Raw genomic sequence first — 19,673 nt, forward strand, 5'->3', positions numbered from 1 at the left:
AGAGAGTGCAGGTAAAGAACCTGAAAGAAAGCCAGTGTGTCTAAATGTGGAAAGAAGTGGGGTCTGGAGAGTGTAGGGCTGGGAATGTGCCAGATGAGGCAGAGAAATAGTAATGGACTGTACATGTACTTCAGGGCTTGTAGACCATGTTAAGGATTTGGATCTCCAGAGAGCAAGGAAAGCCTCTGGAGTGCTTTAGGTAGAGGTGACCTGACCAGATCTCTGTTTTGGAAAGAGCATTCTAATTGCAATATAGAGTATAGATTTGAATGAGGTTGTAGAAGGCATGAGTGGATGTGGGAAAGATGAGAGTTTATAGCAAAGATGATTTGAACTTGGATTGTTATTATGGAGATAGAAACGGGTAGATGGGTTTAAGGCTAGGAAGGAAAAATTCATTTGGAGTTGGTGACTGCTTGGATATTTGGAATGAGGTGGGAGGGAGGAATGAACAGTGTGAAAAACGTGACTTCTTGATTTTAGGTTGGTTAGATGGTGTTGCCAGTCACCACTGTAGGGAACTTTTTTGGTGGTGGTGGGTTGGCATGAGCATCATGAGTTTACTTTTGGATATGTTGAGTTGAGGAGGCTTTGGGACGCCAAGGAGGGGAGTCTTTTAAGAAAATCTGATGTGCAAGCCTAGGCTATAGATAAAATTTGGGAAGCTTTGCATAAAGATTGTTCAGGGAGAGAGTGTAGAGTGAGAATAAGAGAGGGTCTGGAACTGGGCTCTTGGATCTCAGACCTTAAAGAACCTCACCCTTTAATGGCTAGATAGAGAAGTCAGTTTTTTTCTGCATATTTTCATATATTCATTTATCTAATAATTAAGCACTTACCTGTAAGTACTATGTTAGGTACTGGGTAGACAGGTAAACAAGTTCTAATCCCGTGTGTTCTTAGGTAGGACATGGATAAAGTAAATTGGCAATTTTAGTATAGTGCAGGGTCTTATGAACCCCAAAACAGGGCATAGTAGTGGTAGGGCCTATATGTGTTTTGGGGGGGAGGGGAAGGGCATCATAGCTATCATTAGATTCCTCCTGAGGTCTAGGTATCAAAATATATTAAGAACACTTAATATGGTATGATAAGTACTACAGAGTTCCGGGGAGTGGGGTAAAGGAATGTTTGGGAAGGAGTTTAATGTGCTGTGGAAACACAAAGATAGAATGTCCCCAAAGAAGAGGCAGAGGCAGGTCATGGAAGACAGTGAGGCATAGACTGACATGAAGGAGAGTGAGGTGTGGAGCTGCAGGGTAAAAATTTCTAGCAGAGGGGTCAGTTTGCACAAGGTCTCAAAGCCAGAAAGCATAAAATTCTCTCTCCTAACTTTAAAATGAAAGTTGATTTTGAACAATTGAAATATACTAGATAATCAAGGAAAGATTTAGTTGGAAAAAGTGGATTCATAATATTTTATTAAAAAGATACAGTTCTGCAGTGAAGATTTTCAGGTTCACTACCTGAATTGTATTTTGCAAGAAGACCCTAAAACAGGATCATCACAAAACTAAAGTTAACAAGTAATGAACTTTCTCGTTAAACACTTTAAAAAGAATTCCAATCAATTTAAAAAAGTCACATTAGAATAATTATCATGTACAAGTTTGAAAGTCGAAGGGACCCTATAAATATTGTAGACTTTTACTTTAAATTTTTAAGTAAATTATTTTAGGGAAGATTACAGTATAAATACAATTGTAAAATTTTATATTCTGCTGTATTTTCTTCTGAATGCTTTTTCTGTTTAATCATACTAGTGTTTGAAAAAGTATGTTTTGATTCAAGATGATAATATTAGGGAAAAAAGGATTCTGTAACTAAAGGAGTTTGTGAAATAAACAAAATTGAAAAGATATATCAAGATTTTTCAGAGGCTTTAATGTCATTGTGCTTTTGTGACTCTCCAAAGCTTCTCCAAAGAGAAGCGTTCTCCAAAGAGACGTAGTATGTATAATTTGTATTAGAACTTCTTTTCCAGAAGTATTCATTCTACCAATAATTATTGACCATCTGCTATGTGTGAGACTATTATTTTAAATTATCTTTTCGAAGTGTGGCAATATGGCTACATATTGTCTCTGTGATAGTATATTATGATAAAAAGTAAGGTAGGTTCCTCTTAATTGGCTTGAGCTTAGAAGAATGAATATCAGCTAATTCTTTAAAAAATATCATTCACAGTCTTTTGCAGTTAGAGTATAACAGATACTGCAAGATGGAATGATTTAATCCCTCACTTCCCCCCAAATCTGTCTTACCATAAGGAATTCATACTAAAATTGCCATTACTAAGTGGACTTTTAAGTTGTCGTGTCTTTTTTAGGCTATTCTTGGCTATGAAATTTTCTCAGACTTTCCTTGTTATTTATTTATTTATTTTTAATTGAGGTGAAATTGACATACAACATTATTTTAGTTTCAGGTGCACAACATAATGATTTGATATTTGTATATATTGTGAAATGATCACCACCACACTAGTTAATGTCTGTCACCATATATACTTCAAGCATTTTTTTCTCGTCATGAGAACTTTTAAGATCTTCTCTCTTAGCAACTTTCAATTATGCAATACACTATTATTACCTATAATCGCCGTGCTCTTCATGGTGGCTTGAATGTTTTATAACTGGGAAGTTTTGTACCTTTTAACTCCCTTCATCCATGGGAGTGGACGAAATGTGTAAAGGGAGTCAAAAGGTACAAGCTTCCAGTTATTTTTTAAAAAAGAATCTAAGTGAATTTGAGTAGCAATTCTCAAACTTCTTCACCTCAGCACCTCTTCACATTAGTAAAAATTATTGCAGTCTCTTTGTTTATGTGGATTCTAATCTATTCATATTTAACATTTAAAAATTAAAACAAATTTTAAAATATTTTTATTCATTTAAATATAATAAACTCATTCCATATAAGTAAAATTTTTTTATAACATAATTATGTTCCTAAACAAACCAAATTTGTGAGAAGAGTGGTATTGTTTTACACTTTTGGGGATGTTTAGCGTCTGGTTTAATAGAAGGCAGATTCTTACATCCACATCTACCTTCAGTCTGTTGGAACATCACATGTCATGTGGCCTCTGAAAAACTCACAGTACACTCATGAGAAAATGAGAGTGAAAAAGCAAATAACGTCTTCATATTATTCATAATTTTTTTTTAAATTTTTTGGCCGCACCGCGTGGCATGCAGGATCTTAGTGCCCCCGACCAGGGATTGAACCCATGTCCCCTGCAGTGGAAGTGCGGAATCTTAACCGCTGGACTGCCAGGGAAGTCCCTATTCATAATTTTTACCTGAAAAATCCCTAGGGGTCCACAGAACACACTTTGAAAACGGCTGAACTGGAATATTTCGGTGCTACACTGAGAAATTTTTTGTAACTTGATAGCCTAAATATAAGTGAAAAAATAGTGTACTTTTTTTTCTGATGTAATTCTCTTTACATTATTATGCAAATATTGTCTATTTACTAAAGACTTCCAGGATGGATAATAAAAATATAGCATTTTATATCTTGGTTTTGAATGTTAGCATAAATTAAGCAGTACTTTGAAGTTGTTCCAAAAAGTGCTCAAACTTTGTAGTCGGTAGATTTATAGTCAAAACTTGTTTCATTTAACAGTTGGAATTTGGCCTTTCTGTGAGGTTTTTGGTATAAATAAATTATAAAATTCAGCATAGAAATCATGTAAGTGTTTTTAGATTTTATAATGAGAACATGAACTATTAAGTTTCTTTAATCCTGAACTATTCTGCAGATTTTTAAAAAATAATGTCGAAAATACAAAACGTTTATTATATTTGTAGTTAGGTGATTTTTTGTTGTTTGAAGTTTTTGAAAATTGTTAAACTGAAACATACCATTTTAGGGTATAATGCTGTAGGTTTTTTCATTGTTCAGTATTTGCTTTGACTAGCATCTGTTAATTTATAACTTGCTGTATTTAGGTAACATTAATTCTTTAGCATTTTTCCTCCTCAGTGGGGCAAATCATGGTTGGGTAGCTGTTTTATTCTGTGAGTCAAGTGGTTTCACAGAATAAATGTGAACTTTTCCCCCAAGTAAAATGAAATGTTGACTAGCCAGAAATAATTACCATATTTTTTAAAGTTTATTTACTGTAAAGAATTGTATCACTTTATTTAGCAAATATTTTATATGTCTTTCACATAATAGGTGAAGTATTACAGACATTTAGCACCTGATCACTTGCTGCAAATATGTCATCGACTAGGACCTCTTCTTGAGCAAGAAATTCCACAAAGTGTTCCTGGAGTACAAACTTTATTAGGAGCTGGAAGACAGTCCTTGCTACGCACAAATAAAAGTATGAAAAATTTCTATTAGAATTTAGATTTTTTTTCCTCACTTTTCGTCTTTGTGTCTTATTTTTGTATCCATTAAAAATGTATGTGTTTAATAGGCTGCAAGCATGTTGTGTGGAAAGGATCTGCTCTGGCGGCATTGCATTGTGGAAGACCACCAGAGTCACCAATTAACTATGGTAGCCCACCCAGCATTGGTGAGTTGTTTGAGTTCATTACCAAGTTGATATCCTCTCGGTAAAGAGCTTTTGAAAATAAAAATGTTTTTACTTGCTGCGAAGTCAGAGAATTTCATATTATGTACGTTAGCGTTCAAAGAGGAAAAAGCTCTCAGAATTTTTTTCTTATGATAGTAATCTATAGTGAAGAAGTCATAATAATGTGTAATTATGGGTTGTATATATTGTACCTATCTAAGCTAATTAGTTCATTGGTATTTTTACAAAAAATTGTTTATTAAGATGTATATCATTAGGCTGATTTAATGGGCAACTGTTACCATAATACAGATTAGTTGTACTGATGGAAAACAAAAATAGTTTTGTTATTTTTATGAGTAGTCATGTTTTTTTTTTTGGCTTTAAAATTTCAAAGGAGGAAAACTGATGCAGATAGGTCTTCCTCTTGAAATGGCCTCTAGATTCATCCCTTTTACCTCTACTATGAAAAGGCCCTTGTCTTTCCCGAATTACTATAGCATCATTCAAACTAGTATTGCTTCCGGTGTCTTCTCCCTCTCTCCCTTTCAGGTCATACTGCATAACACTGTAATTTTAATCTTATTTAATATGTCACTCTTCTGCTCAAGGTGGTATATGAGGTAGCTTATGCTATTTTAATGGTGTTGCAGTTCCTCTACCACCAAGTCTATACTTCTGACTTTCAGAGACCTTCATGTTTTAATCATAGCCTCCTCTCCTATCCCTACCCTCCTGCCTAGCCAGAAATGTTATTCTCCCTCTTTCTTCCACCTATCCAAATTATACTTATTTCTTCCTTATCTGGATAATTACAGTCAGTATTACTGTTTTATAATTCATCAGTATTACAGTTTTGTATAACTTTCATTTAATGTTTATATAGAATATCTTTTTCTGTTGTTTTATTTTCAACCCTTTTGTATCCTTTTATTTTCCATATCTTAAAAAATAGCGTAGAAGTTGTTTTTTAAAAATACAATATGACAAATTTTGTGTTTCACCTGGGACATTTTGTCCTTCATATTGCAATTATTGATATATTTGGGTTTAAATCTAACTGTTGCTGGGAAGATGATCTCTTTTTCTCTGGCTGCTTTTAAGATTTTCTGTCTCTCGTTGGTTTTCTGCAGTTTGACTGTGCTGTGTCTTAGTGTCAGTTTTTTCTATTTATCAGGCTTGAGATTTATTAGGCTTCTAGAATCTGTAATGTCTTTTGTTGGCATTGGAAAATTGTCAGCCATTATCTTTTAAAATATCATGTCTGCTTCATTCTCTGTTCTCTCCTCTGGGACTCCAGTTAAACAGATGCTAGACTTTCCCACTTTTTCTTCTCTCTTACCCTCTCTTTTACGATTTACATCTTTTTCTCTGATGCATTCTGGATAGTTTTCTTTAACCTGTTTTCCAAAGGTATGCTATGTTTGTATGGTGGGTAATCATGGATGATGTTTTTTTTTCAACATACAATTGTCCTGGTTAAATAATGATTTCTGTATAGTCTTACTATAACGAACAACTATTAAAACAACAAAGGATTTGAGACACTAGAGTTTATTTTCACTTGGAACATTATGCTAGGAGGTTGAACAGTTTTCTTGAAAGAAGGGGAAGGTAAATTTAATAGGAACTTCCCCTCTAGGGAAAAGTTTATCCTCTTTTTGAAAAAATGCATATAATAAGGGGAATATGTTACGTTGTTCTTTCAACACATTGTCAAGCAGCCCTGTGGTAGGCAATGAAAGTGCAAAACTGGTTGATAGTAAATAACTTCCCTCTTAACATTTGCTATGTGAGTAATTACTCTGTTCTAGTCACTATTCTAACCATTTTCCATTTATTTTCTTTTTTAAAACCTTAAATGGTCTGTAGGTAGGAAATATTCTTACTTTACAGAGAAGGAAATTGAGGCATGAAAAGGTTTGGTGACTTGACCAAGGTTACACATTTAGTGAGTCGTGAAGCCACAGTGACTCCCATCATGCTATGCCTTATTCTCAGTTAGCTAATAGTAACACTTGGCTACTCAAGAAAGTTGGTATTAGTCACTTTTTGGAAAAAGATACCAAATATTTATAAAGTCAGATAAAAAAATTTAGGCCAGGTCATTTATAGTCAGATCAGTAAATATTGCTGACATGGATGTAGGGGATGTAAATATGGCAAAAATATCTTGAGTTTTGTGTCACATCAGAGTGACACAACTGGTATATTGAGGTAATATATTGAGGTAGTAGAATTAATTACCAGGCAGGTAATTGTACCTTTCTGAAAGAGTTTTATTTCATTTTTAAAGTTTATGATAAATTTTCTTCCCATTCAAATTTTCAGGAAAGTGTTCTTTATATTTAAAAAAACACCTGTACTAGAATGCGAGTTTTACCTGCTTTCTTGTTTTATACTCACACATAGTTTTTGACATCTCTAAAGAGAAGCTGGACTAATCAAAACGACTCTACTTATTAATAGTCATAGTTTAGTGTCATGTCTCGGCAGTTCACCTTGGTGACAATCTTGGATGTCCTGTCATTGCTATAAAAGTTTGACTAGATGGTAATGGAAAGAAAAATTCAGTAGGCTTTTTGGCAGAATAGTTTGCCTGCATAGTGATACAGTGTATCGTTTCAAGTTATCACAGAGTATGAGTCAGAAGATTTTTTTTTTTTAATATGAACGTTCGTATCTTATTTTGTTGATTGCTCTGCCATTTTCTGTCTGGCTACCTCTAAAAATTTTCCTTGCTCTTTCCTTGGCCAATGTAGTATTACCAAGGATCAATGTAAATAAGAAAAAAACTTTAGCTTTGTAGTTTTTCATAAAATATGGGTTGAAATGTTTAATGTAGATTCAGATATTTAAGTTTTGATACATTTGGGAAATAGGGTTTTGTTTAAGAAACTTTTAATTTTGAAATAAGAAATTAGTTGCTGAAACGTTGCACAAAGAGCTCCTGTATACCCCTTATGCAGTTTTCCCTAATGTTATAGATCTATATTACCTGATATTTCTTAAAACTACTCCACCAACATTGGTACGTTATTATTAACTAAACGCCAGACCTTATTCATATCTCATCACATTTTTCCACTAATTACCTTTTTTTGTTCCAGGATCCAGTCCAGAATACCATACTGCACTTAGGGTTTGCTCAGTTTTTTAAATTGAACTTTTTGCTGTAACTCAGAAGATCATTTAAGTTCAGGGTGATGGTAAATTGGATTTTCCTTTCTTAGATTTTTTTTCCTGTAAGGCCTATATATTCTGTTCCAGTCTTTTGAATCTGTTTTCCATTACCATTGCCATAGCCACATTGTTGGGCCTTGGTACTTTTTGCTTGGAGCTCTACGTCATTCATTCACTTAGCAAGTGAATATTGAGTCCTTACATTATATCTGATACTGGGTTAGATCTGGAGTTGCAGGATAAAGAAGAACATGGGCTCTGCTTTCCTAGAACTTACAGGTTACTTGATCTACTGCCTCCAGTCTTGTTCCTCTACCCTAGGACTTAGCTCTAAACCAGGGTTTCTTAACCCCAGCACTGTTTACATTTTGGGCCACATACTCTTTTTTGTAATCGGCTGTCTTGTGCATTGTAGGATGTTTATCAGCATCCCTGCCTGTCTCCATTAAATGCTAGTAGCAATTCCTTTCCTGAAATCTTGACAAGCAAAAATGTCTCCACACATTCCCAAATGACCCTGGGGTAAAATTGCCTCCAGTTGAGAACCACTGCCCTGAACTTTCTAAAATGCAAATGTGATCATGTCATGCCTCCTTTTCCCCAGTGACTTTGAATAGTCTCAACTCTGTAATGTGGCTCACAAAACTGACCTTTTCCCACCTTTTCCTCACCTATACTTTGTGCTATAGCTTTGTATAACTATTGGGCAGTTCTTAAAATCAGCCATTTGTCTTGATCCCTTTCTCTCTGCAATGTCCCTCATTCTATGAACATTTATCTATTCATCCTTTAAAACCTAAATGTAACCAGGTAGGATTAAGTGCTTATACAAATCTCTACTGTAGCTTTTATCACGTAGTCATGGCTATTTATTTACCTTTTTTTTCCTACTATACTGTTAGTTTCTGGAGGTTGGAAATTACGTTTTAGTGCTCTGTGTACACCCAACTCCTCAGCATTAGTATTAAATGAAGAGGCAATAGGTAATTGATGTAATTGGTGAACTGCAGTGGGACAAGAAAAGTTCAGAAGTGGTAGGAGGTAAAAAACAGAATAGGTGGTTGGAAGAAGAGAGACTTGGTCCAAGGATACCTTTGAGGTAAGCAAAACCCCCAGACACTGATTTTTAGGAAATCAAGGTTTATTAGTGAACTGGGTTATCGATTCATTACACTTGGAATATTAAAACCCATACCTGTATAATTTCAAAACCAACTCTTGAGTTTATCTCAGTGCTTTCTTATCCTGTTGTATTTTGTTACCTGTTTATAAATCCTGACTACTTTGTACCTCCTATTATTTGATGTAAATTGTGAAAATTGAACTGGAATTCAGTCTCAGGGCAGGAGAACCAAAGTGGTTGGCTCCTTTCCAGCCCTTTACAACCTCCTTTAATAATGTTTTCGAAAACAAGAAAACCAAAAGATACTACTAGTCCGTTGTTATCACTAGTTTCAATTTTCTATGGAAGATTTGTGAATGTGTACTTGGCATGGCCACGTTTATTTTCAAAGGTACTAACAGATCTCTGGTACTGTCCTTTCTTACATCCTTACCCATATTATGCCTGTTTTCAGATATAGTTTATTCTGTATTTATTTGCCTGTGATAAACAACCCTACTTCAATAGTAAGTGACATGGTGGGGGGAGAAAATAGGAAAGGAGATACCTAGATACATTAAGTCTGTTTTTAAAGTTAAATGTGGAGATTCATTTAATGCATGTTTATCTTGTGGAAAGGATTGTATTAAATTAAAGCAGTCATTTGCTAATTGCCTTGTTTGCACTTTTCTTAGGTTTACCATGTTAGCAAAGTAAACTTTTTCTCTCTAGATTTTCCAGTTTTCATCTTTTATGTTGTTTTGCCTAGGTACTTCCATATGTTTGTTATTTTACTTGTTGCTTCTGCAGCACGGTTGCAGTCTTGGTGAGTGGAAATAAGGAGTATTAGAGAACCTGCTTCTTAAAAATGTATGCGTGTGAGGAAACAGCTTTGCCTTGAAAAACAGCTTTACTACACAAACATCCAATTAATGCTAAAAAGCCTATCAGTAGTTCCCCTTTATCCATGGTGGATATGTTCTAAACCCTCCAGTGGTTACATGAAACCTCAGATAGTACCGATCCCTATATATACTATGTTTTTTCCTATACATACATACCTGATAAAGTTTAATTTATAAATTAGGCACAGTAAGAGATTAGCAACAATAACTAATGATAAAATAGAACAGTTACAACAATATACAGTTGACCCTTGAACAGTGCAGGGGTTAGGGGCTCTGGCACCTCCATCCCCTGCAATTATGTAATACTATAGTAAATATTTGTTGAAAAAATCCTAATATAAGTGAATCCATGTTGTTCAGTGGTCACCTATAATGTAATGAGTTTTGTGAATGTGGTCTCTCTTTCTCAAAATATCTTATTGTACAAATTTAATGCCTTTTTTTTTTTAACCTCAACCAAGCACTTATCACACAGTGTGGCTATAATTTTTGTGGTTTGAAGTGCAACAGCAAAACTAGCACAAATTTCTTTTTCCTTCTTCACGATTTCACGGATAGAATATTGTTACTGTAGATTTTAGCAACCTCAGCATAGGATTTTTTCTTTCTTTCTTTTTTTTTTTTTTTTTTTTTTTGCCCATGCCACTTGGGTTTGCAGGATCTTAGCCAGGCCCCGGCAGTGAGAGCACCGAGTCCTAACCACTGGACTGCCAGGGAATTCCCAGGATTTTTTTGTTTTTCTTTCCTTACTCACTTGAGAATTTTCACCTTTTCACTTAAAGGAAGCACTTTACAGCTTCTCTTTGGCTTATCCGAATTGCCTGCATTACTACTCTTGCGCTTTAAGCCATTAGTAGTAAAATAAGGGATACTTGAACATAAGCACTGCAATACCAGGGACAGTCAATCTGATAGCCCACAGGATCTGATAACTCAAATGGTTACTAAGTGACTAAATGGCCAGGATACTGGGTAAAGGGATGATTACATCCTGGGTAGCATGGACCTGGAGGGCGAAAAGTTTTTCATCATGCTACTCAAAGTGGTGTGCAATTTAAAACTTAGGAATTGTTTATTTCAGGAATTTTCCATTTAATATTTTCGGACCATGATTGACTACAGGTAACTAAAACCATGGAAAGAGAAACCATGAATAAGGGGGGGAGTACTGTACATTAAAAGGAGTTTTAAAGCTTGTCCACATTTCTGGTTTTCTCTGAGGAAAGTAGTTTGAACAAAGGCAGCAAATATTCACTTAAAATTAGGTATGAATCTTGACTGTGTTCAACATGTGTGGCCTTAGGCAAATTGTTTAACTTTTCAGCCTCTCAACCTTCTCATCTGTAAAACGGAGATAATATCTACCATATCCAGTTATTTGGAGGCTTAAATGAGTTAGCAAAGTGAGGCACAAAGCAGGTAACAATAAATGTTACTTTCTGCCCTTTCTTTCTGTAATTATCATTTAGCAAAATGAATTATTTTGCTGATAAAGCTTGAGTACGTTTTTAAAGAGAAGGTTCTTTTCCCTTCTCATTTTCACTGTTATATTTTGCCATATTTCCAATATTGTATTTGACTTAACTCTGCAACTGCTAATTTCTTAACATATCTGGCACTGAGCTAGGATCTGGAGTTGCAGGGTTAATTTTTTACTTATGTGACTATATTTCTTACAAAACTATTAGAAAGATTGTTTTATGTTATTATAAACCTTTGAGCTTCAGCATATAATGTCTAATTTAATATTTGGCATATAATTCAGTAAAGCATAAGATTCTAATAATCTGTGGCCTCTTTCCTGTTCATTTATTCTTTCCCTAATATTTCCTATTCAGTCTTGTTCCTTTTCCTGCCTTCTGCACGATCCATACGTTAATCCTTAGTTAGGTGTTCTACTCATCACTTATTTGAATATATTTTTTTCAATCTGTTATTTTCTCAGTAATCATTTTTTCTTCCAGAACTCATTTTCTTCTGCGATTTTAGTCTTCTGCTTTTCTAGTTATATAGTTTTATAATTTGTGTTGTTTTTTAACAATTTCTGATTTAGCTATATATGTATATATATTTTTTTTTGGGGGGGTGGGAGAGGGTCTTGGTTTTTGTTTTTTAATCTGTCCCCTGTATGATACGCATTTATTTACATTTGTTTTCCTGACTACTTTTAGGGTCTGGAGGGTAGAGGTTACATTTTATTGTTCTTTATAGACCCAGCTCATCAGCATTAGTAAAAAATAAAGAGGCAGTATGTAATTGCTGTAATTGATGAACTGGGGTGGAACGAGAAAAGTTAATGACATTCAGGTTTTCACTTGTCACAGGTTTTTGTTTTGTTAACTCTCTTCTCCCTACCCCCTCCCCTGCCCACCTCTTCTTTTCTTTGCTTCCTAAGAACAGGTAGCTGTGAGAGACTACTAAAATGTATTTGCATTTTTGGTTTTTAAGGGAAATAAAGCTAATGTTTATTATGCCAAAATACCAAATATATAAAATAGACATTATTATTTACATTTTTTTCTTTTGCTTAAATTTCTTTTCAAATTATGATTGACCAAAAAAGGGAAGGCACTTTGAAGAATGACAGTTTCCTTGGGTGAGTTTAAATTGTTGCTCTTGTAGCTGTGTTTTATTTTCTTTTGTAAGTCATAAGATGAAATTTGTTTTTAGGTTATAGATGTGATGAGAGGTCTTCTCCCCCTCCCCCCCTCCCCCCTCCCCCCCTTGTGATGTGTCTGGCAAGTAATTTCAGTAGTAATTAGGAAGCACTGGCCATTGCCTTTTTTAGTTTGCATCATATATTTTTCCAGATTGATTATTGGGTTTGTAAGTGAAGCAAGTTATTATATTTTCTTCATAAAGTCTCTGTTTATTTTGAATTCCTTCAGGGAACCTTTGAAGTTAAGGATTAAACATCTTCCTAGACATCTTGAAAACTGGGAAGTCCATGATTAGGCTGAGTAGATACTTACATAAACAGCAGCAATTTGTTCATCTCCTTAAGGGAGATGTAGGGGAAAAATGATCTCCCACAAAAGTCTTTAAAATAAAAGAAAAACTGTTCAATAAAATTTGCATTTATAACATCTGACGATTTGACTGTTTAAGGACAGTAAATATAGATGTTAGTACATAGTACCTTTGAGTTTACAAAACGTTTTGTTTTATTTGCTTTTCATAGTAACTCTGCAAGATACCCCTACTTTATTAATGAGAAAACTGAAACTTAAGAGAGGTAGTAACTAACTGAGTTATATCCCTGGTTATTTTGTTTCTGATCTTCTTATGCATTGAACTTTATATCACATTTATATAGCACCTTTTTTACCTGTTCTGTGAAATTCTTTTTTTTTTTGCGGTACGCGGGCCTCTCACTGTTGTGGTCTCTCCCGTTGCGGAGCATAGGCTCTGGACACGCAGGCTCAGCGGCCATGGCTCACGGGCCCAGCCGCTCCGCGGCATGTGGGACCTTCCCAGACCGGGGCACGAACCCGTGTCCCCTGCATCGGCAGGCGGACTCTCAACCACTGCGCCACCAGGGAAGCCCTGTGAAATTCTTTATCCATTAGTCTTGTTACCACCTGTGTCCATTTGTTGATTTGGGATAGGAGCCTTTTGAATTATGCCCCAGTATAAGAACTCTAGAAACAATAAAACATGGTGTGTTCTCTCAAGTTTATATCTTGCCAGATAAATACTTAAATTTGAGAGAAAATAGTTCCGTGAGAAAACCTTTGTAATCTTGTTGGCGCACTGATTTAAGTTTTTCTAAAATGAAATTTTGTTTTTGGAACCCTCTGATTTCTTTTGTAAAATCACCTTTTGCTTTTAGTTATATACCTTCTGATCTTTTCTTTTTGTAGTCAAGAGATAAAACTGCAGTTATCCCAAAGCAAATCTTTTACTATATTACTCCCACTTCTTTCTCCCTAAAAAACTTCAACTTACTGTCCTCGGGAAATAGCCCAAAATGCCTCGCATAGCTTAGAAAGCACTTTGCAGTCCGCCTTCGACCTTCTTGGTCTCTCCAAGAAGGTCTCTCTTTGACGCTTGCCCCTTTGTGCTCCGTGGGCTTGTCACACCCGACTTCTTTATGTAGCTTGAGTGTTATGCTCTTTGCAGCCTCGGACCATTGCACATGCTCTTCCCTCCACCTAGGTAGAATATTCTCCCCTCCCACCAACATTCTCTGGCTGTTCATTTTTCAGGTCTTAGTTTAAATGTCAGTGTTTTAGAGAAGTCTACCCTGACTCCCTGATATCCTCCTGCCCTATGTGTTTAGGACCCTCGGCTGTATATTTCAGGATTTCCCTGTACCTTCTATTTGATGACACTTATCATTGTTATAAGTCCTTGTTTCATGTCTTTCTTCCCTGCTAAACTGCAATCTCCATGATGGTAAGTTCTGTCTTTTCTTTTTCTGTTATATCCTTTAGCTCATACTTGGCCCATGTAGGTGCTCTATAAATGTTCGTTGACTCAAAATTGAATGATTAAAATGTTTGGGGAGAAAAAAACAAAACTAACTTTTTAAAAAATGAATTTTTATTGAAATAACTATTAAAATATTTTAAAATATTTAAAACTGAAAATATTATACCATTGTAGTATTTTCTGTATCATCACACTAGTTTCCAGGAAAGAAATGAGGAGGAAGAATAATACAAATCAAGCAATTGTAAAATTCTAGTAAATTACCATCCTAGTAATTGTAATGTCTGGTTTTTTGTTTGGTTTTTTTTTAGTGCTTATTTTGGTATTTGGTTTATGATATTTTTTGCTTAACTCTTGAAATCATTTTTTCACTTTCTGTATTTTATTTCAGTTACTATTTGAGTTCTCCTTTTCAGACATTATTCTTATTTGTGATACCCGCTAAATCTTAAGAAACACGGTGTCTTTCAAATGGGAGTTACAGCTAAACATTGAATTGAATATGTAGAGATTTAGAGGGCAGCTACTGTGCATACTAATTATTTTAGATACAGTTGTAAAATAAGGAGAGAGGCTCTCTTGGGCGTTATGTCACCCAGGTAATTATTTCCCTTTACTCTTGCATTCTCTCTTGCCTCCCCCCCCCCCCTTATTTTGTGGACAGAAAAGCTAATTACAGGATTTTCCTTCAAATGTTGCAATCCCTTGTACTTTAAAGTTGGGACTTTTTGTTCATTATAGTTACTGTTTCAGCATTTTATTTGTCTTGTTCATATGTTGCTTCCTTACTAGTTACTGGTGTAGTATGATAAAGAGACCAGATGGTGCTGTAGAAATTAACCAACCTGTGTTGAATTATTTCCCAGATTATCTCTGGCCCTCAAATTATGAATATTTGGTTGTAATTTCCTACTAATATCTATATTAGTAACCCCAGAAGAATTATTGTGGCGAACTTTTCAGTTGTGGCTCTAAAGAGAATTAAATGTTAGAAGTTCCTCCTTATACGATTCCTTCCCAAATAAAATTGAACCTAAACTACCTTTGACATCTTTTACTTTAAAAACTTAATGGGAGGGCTTCCCTGGTGGTGCAGTGATTGAGAGTCTGCCTGCTGATGCAGGGGACATGGGTTCGTGCCCCGGTCCGGGAGGATCCCACATGCCGCGGAGCGGCTAGGCCTGTGAGCCATGGCCGCTGAGCCTGTGCTTCCGGAGCCTGTGCTCTGCAACGGGAGAGGCCACAACAGTGAGAGGCCCGCATACTGCAAAAAAAAAAAAAAAAAACCCGCATACTGCAAAAAAAAAAAAAAAAAAAAACTTAATGGGAAAGATTTTAGAAACAAAACTTATAAACAAAATTGATGGCCCTTTGTATTTTATGGCTTTCGAATCAGACTAGATGTGAATTCTTTGTAGCATGTCATTCAGTCCATGGTCAAATAGGCAATGGTTATTCTCTGTAGTGTAATATACTTTCAAATACTTTAATATACTTAGTCTTTTTTTTTTTTTATGATTAAATGAGTTTGAATTCCTTGCATCTTTATCCCTGGACCTGTTTTTATCAGTCTTGAATTTAAGTTAATCTCCTTAGATAGTTCATATTTTTCATATTGCTCTTTTGACCTCCTCGAGGTAGATTGAGCTATACTTTATTTAATAAAAAATTAATCAGGATGTATATATGCTCAATAGAGAAAACTTGGAAAATAGAACAGCTCAAAAATTAACCAGTCTCACTGGTTGTCTGTTATTAATACTTTTGCATGTTTCCTCTCAGTCTTTTTTTCTAATATTTGTCTACCTAGCCAGCATGGTAAGAGTGCACTCTTTGGAACCAAACAGCCTGAATTCAAACCTGGGCTTCACCTCTGGGAAAGTTACGTTTTGTCCTTCAGTTCTGTTATTGGTAAGGAATATCCCCAGTAAGGAGGTAATAGTAGTAGCCATGTTAAAAGATGTGTGAGGATTAAATGAGAATATATGTAAAGTTCCTTGAACACTGCCTGGCATGTAGTAAAGTACTCAGTAAATATTAGCTATTATTTTCCAGATCTGCTACACATCATAATAGTTTTCCACAGCTTTTTTTTCTCCCCACCACAAGCACAGCAGATAAGACTTCTTTTCTATCAGATTCTTGAAGTCCCAGTAAGAACCTCTCTCTCTAGCTTCAGTCCCTGGTGACTTTTGTCTTCCTTTATATGCGTTTTCTCAAGATAGGTGATTCTTGGCTTTAGCATAACTTCTTTTTTAGAAAATTATATAGCTGTTTTTTTTGTGATCTGCACGGTTGCATCATCTCCTTTTCATTCCAACATTTTTGTGATTCTTTAACAAAAATAAAATGTTACGTAATTTCACGCGTTAGCAAATACCTTATACCACACAATACTTTATTTAATGGAAATCACCAACACCATGTAGAGACAACTTTTTGGACTCATAGTGAATTTGGAAGGTTATTTCTATGAAATTGCCCTCTGAGTGCCTGATCATGGTTATATGTAGCATTATTTTGTTGGGAAAACTAATTATTGTCTAAAGAGGTAAATCATTTTAGAATTTGTTTTCACATGGTCTTGCTTACCTGTTTATCATTATTTTTGTACAGGCATACTTCAGAGATATTACGGGTTGGGTTCTAGACCACCGTGATAAAGTGAATATCACAGTAAAGCAAGTCACACAAATTTTTTGTTTTCCCAATGCATATAAAAGTTATGTTTACTCTGTACTGTAGTCTATTAATTGTGCAATAGCATTATGTCTGAAAAAAAATGTTGACGTCTTAGAAAATAATGCTGTTGGAAAAATGGTGCCAGTAGACTTGCTCAATGCAGGGTTGCCACAAACCTTCAATTTGTAAACAGAAATAAAACGCAGCAGTATCTGCAAAGTGCAATAAAGCAAAGCACAGTAAAATGTTTGTAGTTCACTTTAGTTCTGTAGGTTTCCAAAGTTTGGAGAGCCTTTATTAACACAGATTGTGGAGATTAAAATAAAATCTAAGTACTGATTATCCAGAATCCACTCTTTTTTTTTTTTTTTTTTGCTGGTACGCGGGTCTCTCACTGTTGTGGCCTTCTCCCGTTGTGGAGCGCAGGCTCAGCGGCCATGGCTCACGGGCCCAGCCGCTCCGCGGCATGTGGGATCTTCCTGGACCGGGGCACGAACCTGCGTCCCCTGCATCGACAGGCGGACCCTCAACCACTGCGCCACCAGGGAAGCCCCATTCTCTTTTGTACTTTAATTTAGGAACTGTTTATATGGTTATTAATTACAAGTTACAACTACTTTTGCATTTTATTTACAGAAACTCTGGGAGCTTTCCAGGTGTTTTCTTTAACCAGAATCAGAGAATAAAATTGGCCAAAATATAGTACAAAAATGAATCTAATAAAATTTTTTTTAAAAAAATTAAACTCTTCTAGTAAAATACTCTGATGTTTCCTATCTGAGTACCCTTTTTTCTGTTATCAGAAAAGGGTCGAGGTTGCACCTTCTGAAATTACATACTCTTTCTTTTTGCCTCCTCATTTGATTCTTCTACTGCCACAAACATTAATTCTCCAGGTTTTGGCGTCTACAGCCACATGCCTCTCCTTGCATTCATTATGCTGCCAGCTGGGCTCTGCTTTCATGTGCTGGCAAAAGTTGTAGGCACTAGTCCTGGGCCCTCCAGTTCTGATTGTTAAGGCGGAACAGCTTTTCTACTGGTCTAGATATTGTATAGCATGTTATGTTGTTCATAAGAGGTAAAACAACAACAGCAAAAAACCCTAACTTGTGCATTTTTGTTAATTCATAGTAATTTTAGTATTTTTTCCCAATTCATCTTTTTTAACAATGACTAATTTTGATCTTGGGTAATTTATTACAGTTGCACCATGTGCCCTTGTCAATTTTTGTTTATTGATTGATTGATTGGCCACGCCATGCGGCTTGTGGGATTTTAGTTCCCCGACCAGGGATTGAACCTGGGCCCTCAGCAGTGAGAGATTGGAGTCCTAATCACTGGGCCACCAGGGAACTCCTCCATTTTTTAAAGTACTTAGCAGGATGGTCTTGGAGGGTATTATGCTAAGTGAAGTAAATCAGAGAAAGACAGATACTGTATGATGTCACTTATATGTGGAATCTAAAATAATTCAACAAACTAGTGAATATAACAAAAAAAAAGTAGACTCACAGATAGAATAAACTAGTGGTTACCAGTGGGGAGAGGGAGGGGGAGGGGCAATGTAGGGGTAAGGAATTAAGAGGTACAGGCTTATGCATAAAGTAAGTTATAGGATATATTGTACAACACAGGGAATATAGCCAATATTTATGATAACTGTTAACTGGAGTATAGCCTTTAAAAATTGTGAATCACTGTATTGTACACCTGTGACATATAATATTGCATAACAAGTATACTTCAACTTTAAAAAATGGAAGAAAAAAAAGTACCTGTCAGAAGGAGGAAACCTTTTGGAGGGAGGTGATAGTATTTCTGCTTTAGTTCTTTCTTATTTGCAGAGATTTTGTCACATATTTTTCTAATATGCTCAGAAATGTAGTCACTAAGGTTATTGCAGATGCTCTTTTCTGGCAGCTACCCATTTTTTCCCCCGTGAAACTTGGTTCAAATGATACAGATTTGTATAATGAGGAAAACTGAAGTAAATCTGCTTATGTTTATCTTTTTCTAAAATCATCTGCATTGAAAATTTCGGCCCAGCTATAGGACCAAAGTACCGTGTTCCTGGATAAACAGATGTCAGTTGTTTATAAGTGAATGAAATTAAACTTATATTTCCAACAAATTAGTTTTTTTTTAAACTTTTCAGTCATCTTCAAATTAGATAATAATAAATCAGGAGTAAGATTTTTTTAAAAGGACACATGAAGAAGAATAGCCAGATAAAAGCTAAAATGCCATTAATTATAAATTAAAAATTTTGGCAGTGGCATATAAATAGACGTCATCAGCAACCTAGCACAGAAATGTATATAAGATAATTTAATAGAATAGAGAAGGATTAGTTAGTGAAAAGACTGGAACAAATAGTTGATTAGGGGAATCTTTAGAGACTCACCTAGTAACATACTAAAACTCCAAATACATTAAGTAGTTAAGTGAGAAATTTAAACCACATAAAAGTAAAAGTAAATGGGTATTTATTGTACCATTGGCTGATAGAAGAACCTTCATATTAAAGTACTAGAACAAGTTACAGAAGAAAAGAAAAATATTGATAGAATTGGCTATGTAAGTGTGAAATCGTGAGATGTCACAGAATAGCATAATATGAAAACCAAGTATATTTGTGGAAAATGTTTCTGGAAGTATAACTTGAGAAGTCGAAGTAGAGAGAGAATAACTTGCTTAAAATCTCCACAGTGTCAAATTTAAATACAAGTCTGTCAAACTTAAAGCCTAGCTTTTATTTCATTAAGGAATATGGAGTAGCTATTAAAATGCTGTTTATGAGGGAAGTCTCTGCAAAATTTTATGTGATTGC

The 19,673-nt window shown here is 35.2% G+C and overlaps 1 protein-coding gene across 3 annotated transcripts in view; it reads left to right on the top strand.

Annotated features, from left to right (window-relative positions):
- PHIP (pleckstrin homology domain interacting protein) overlaps nt 1–19,673 on the top strand; it is a 127,153-nt gene that overhangs the window by 10,288 nt on the left and 97,192 nt on the right. For all 3 annotated transcript variants that reach the window (XM_067702731.1, XM_067702732.1, XM_067702733.1), the window contains exons 5-6: nt 4,189–4,339; nt 4,436–4,534. In XM_067702731.1, coding sequence (XP_067558832.1) covers nt 4,189–4,339; nt 4,436–4,534 — 250 coding nt within the window. The remainder of the gene's footprint in view (nt 1–4,188; nt 4,340–4,435; nt 4,535–19,673) is intronic.

This window comes from Pseudorca crassidens, chromosome 13 (assembly GCF_039906515.1).
Source record: "Pseudorca crassidens isolate mPseCra1 chromosome 13, mPseCra1.hap1, whole genome shotgun sequence".
Lineage (NCBI taxonomy): Eukaryota > Metazoa > Chordata > Mammalia > Artiodactyla > Delphinidae > Pseudorca > Pseudorca crassidens.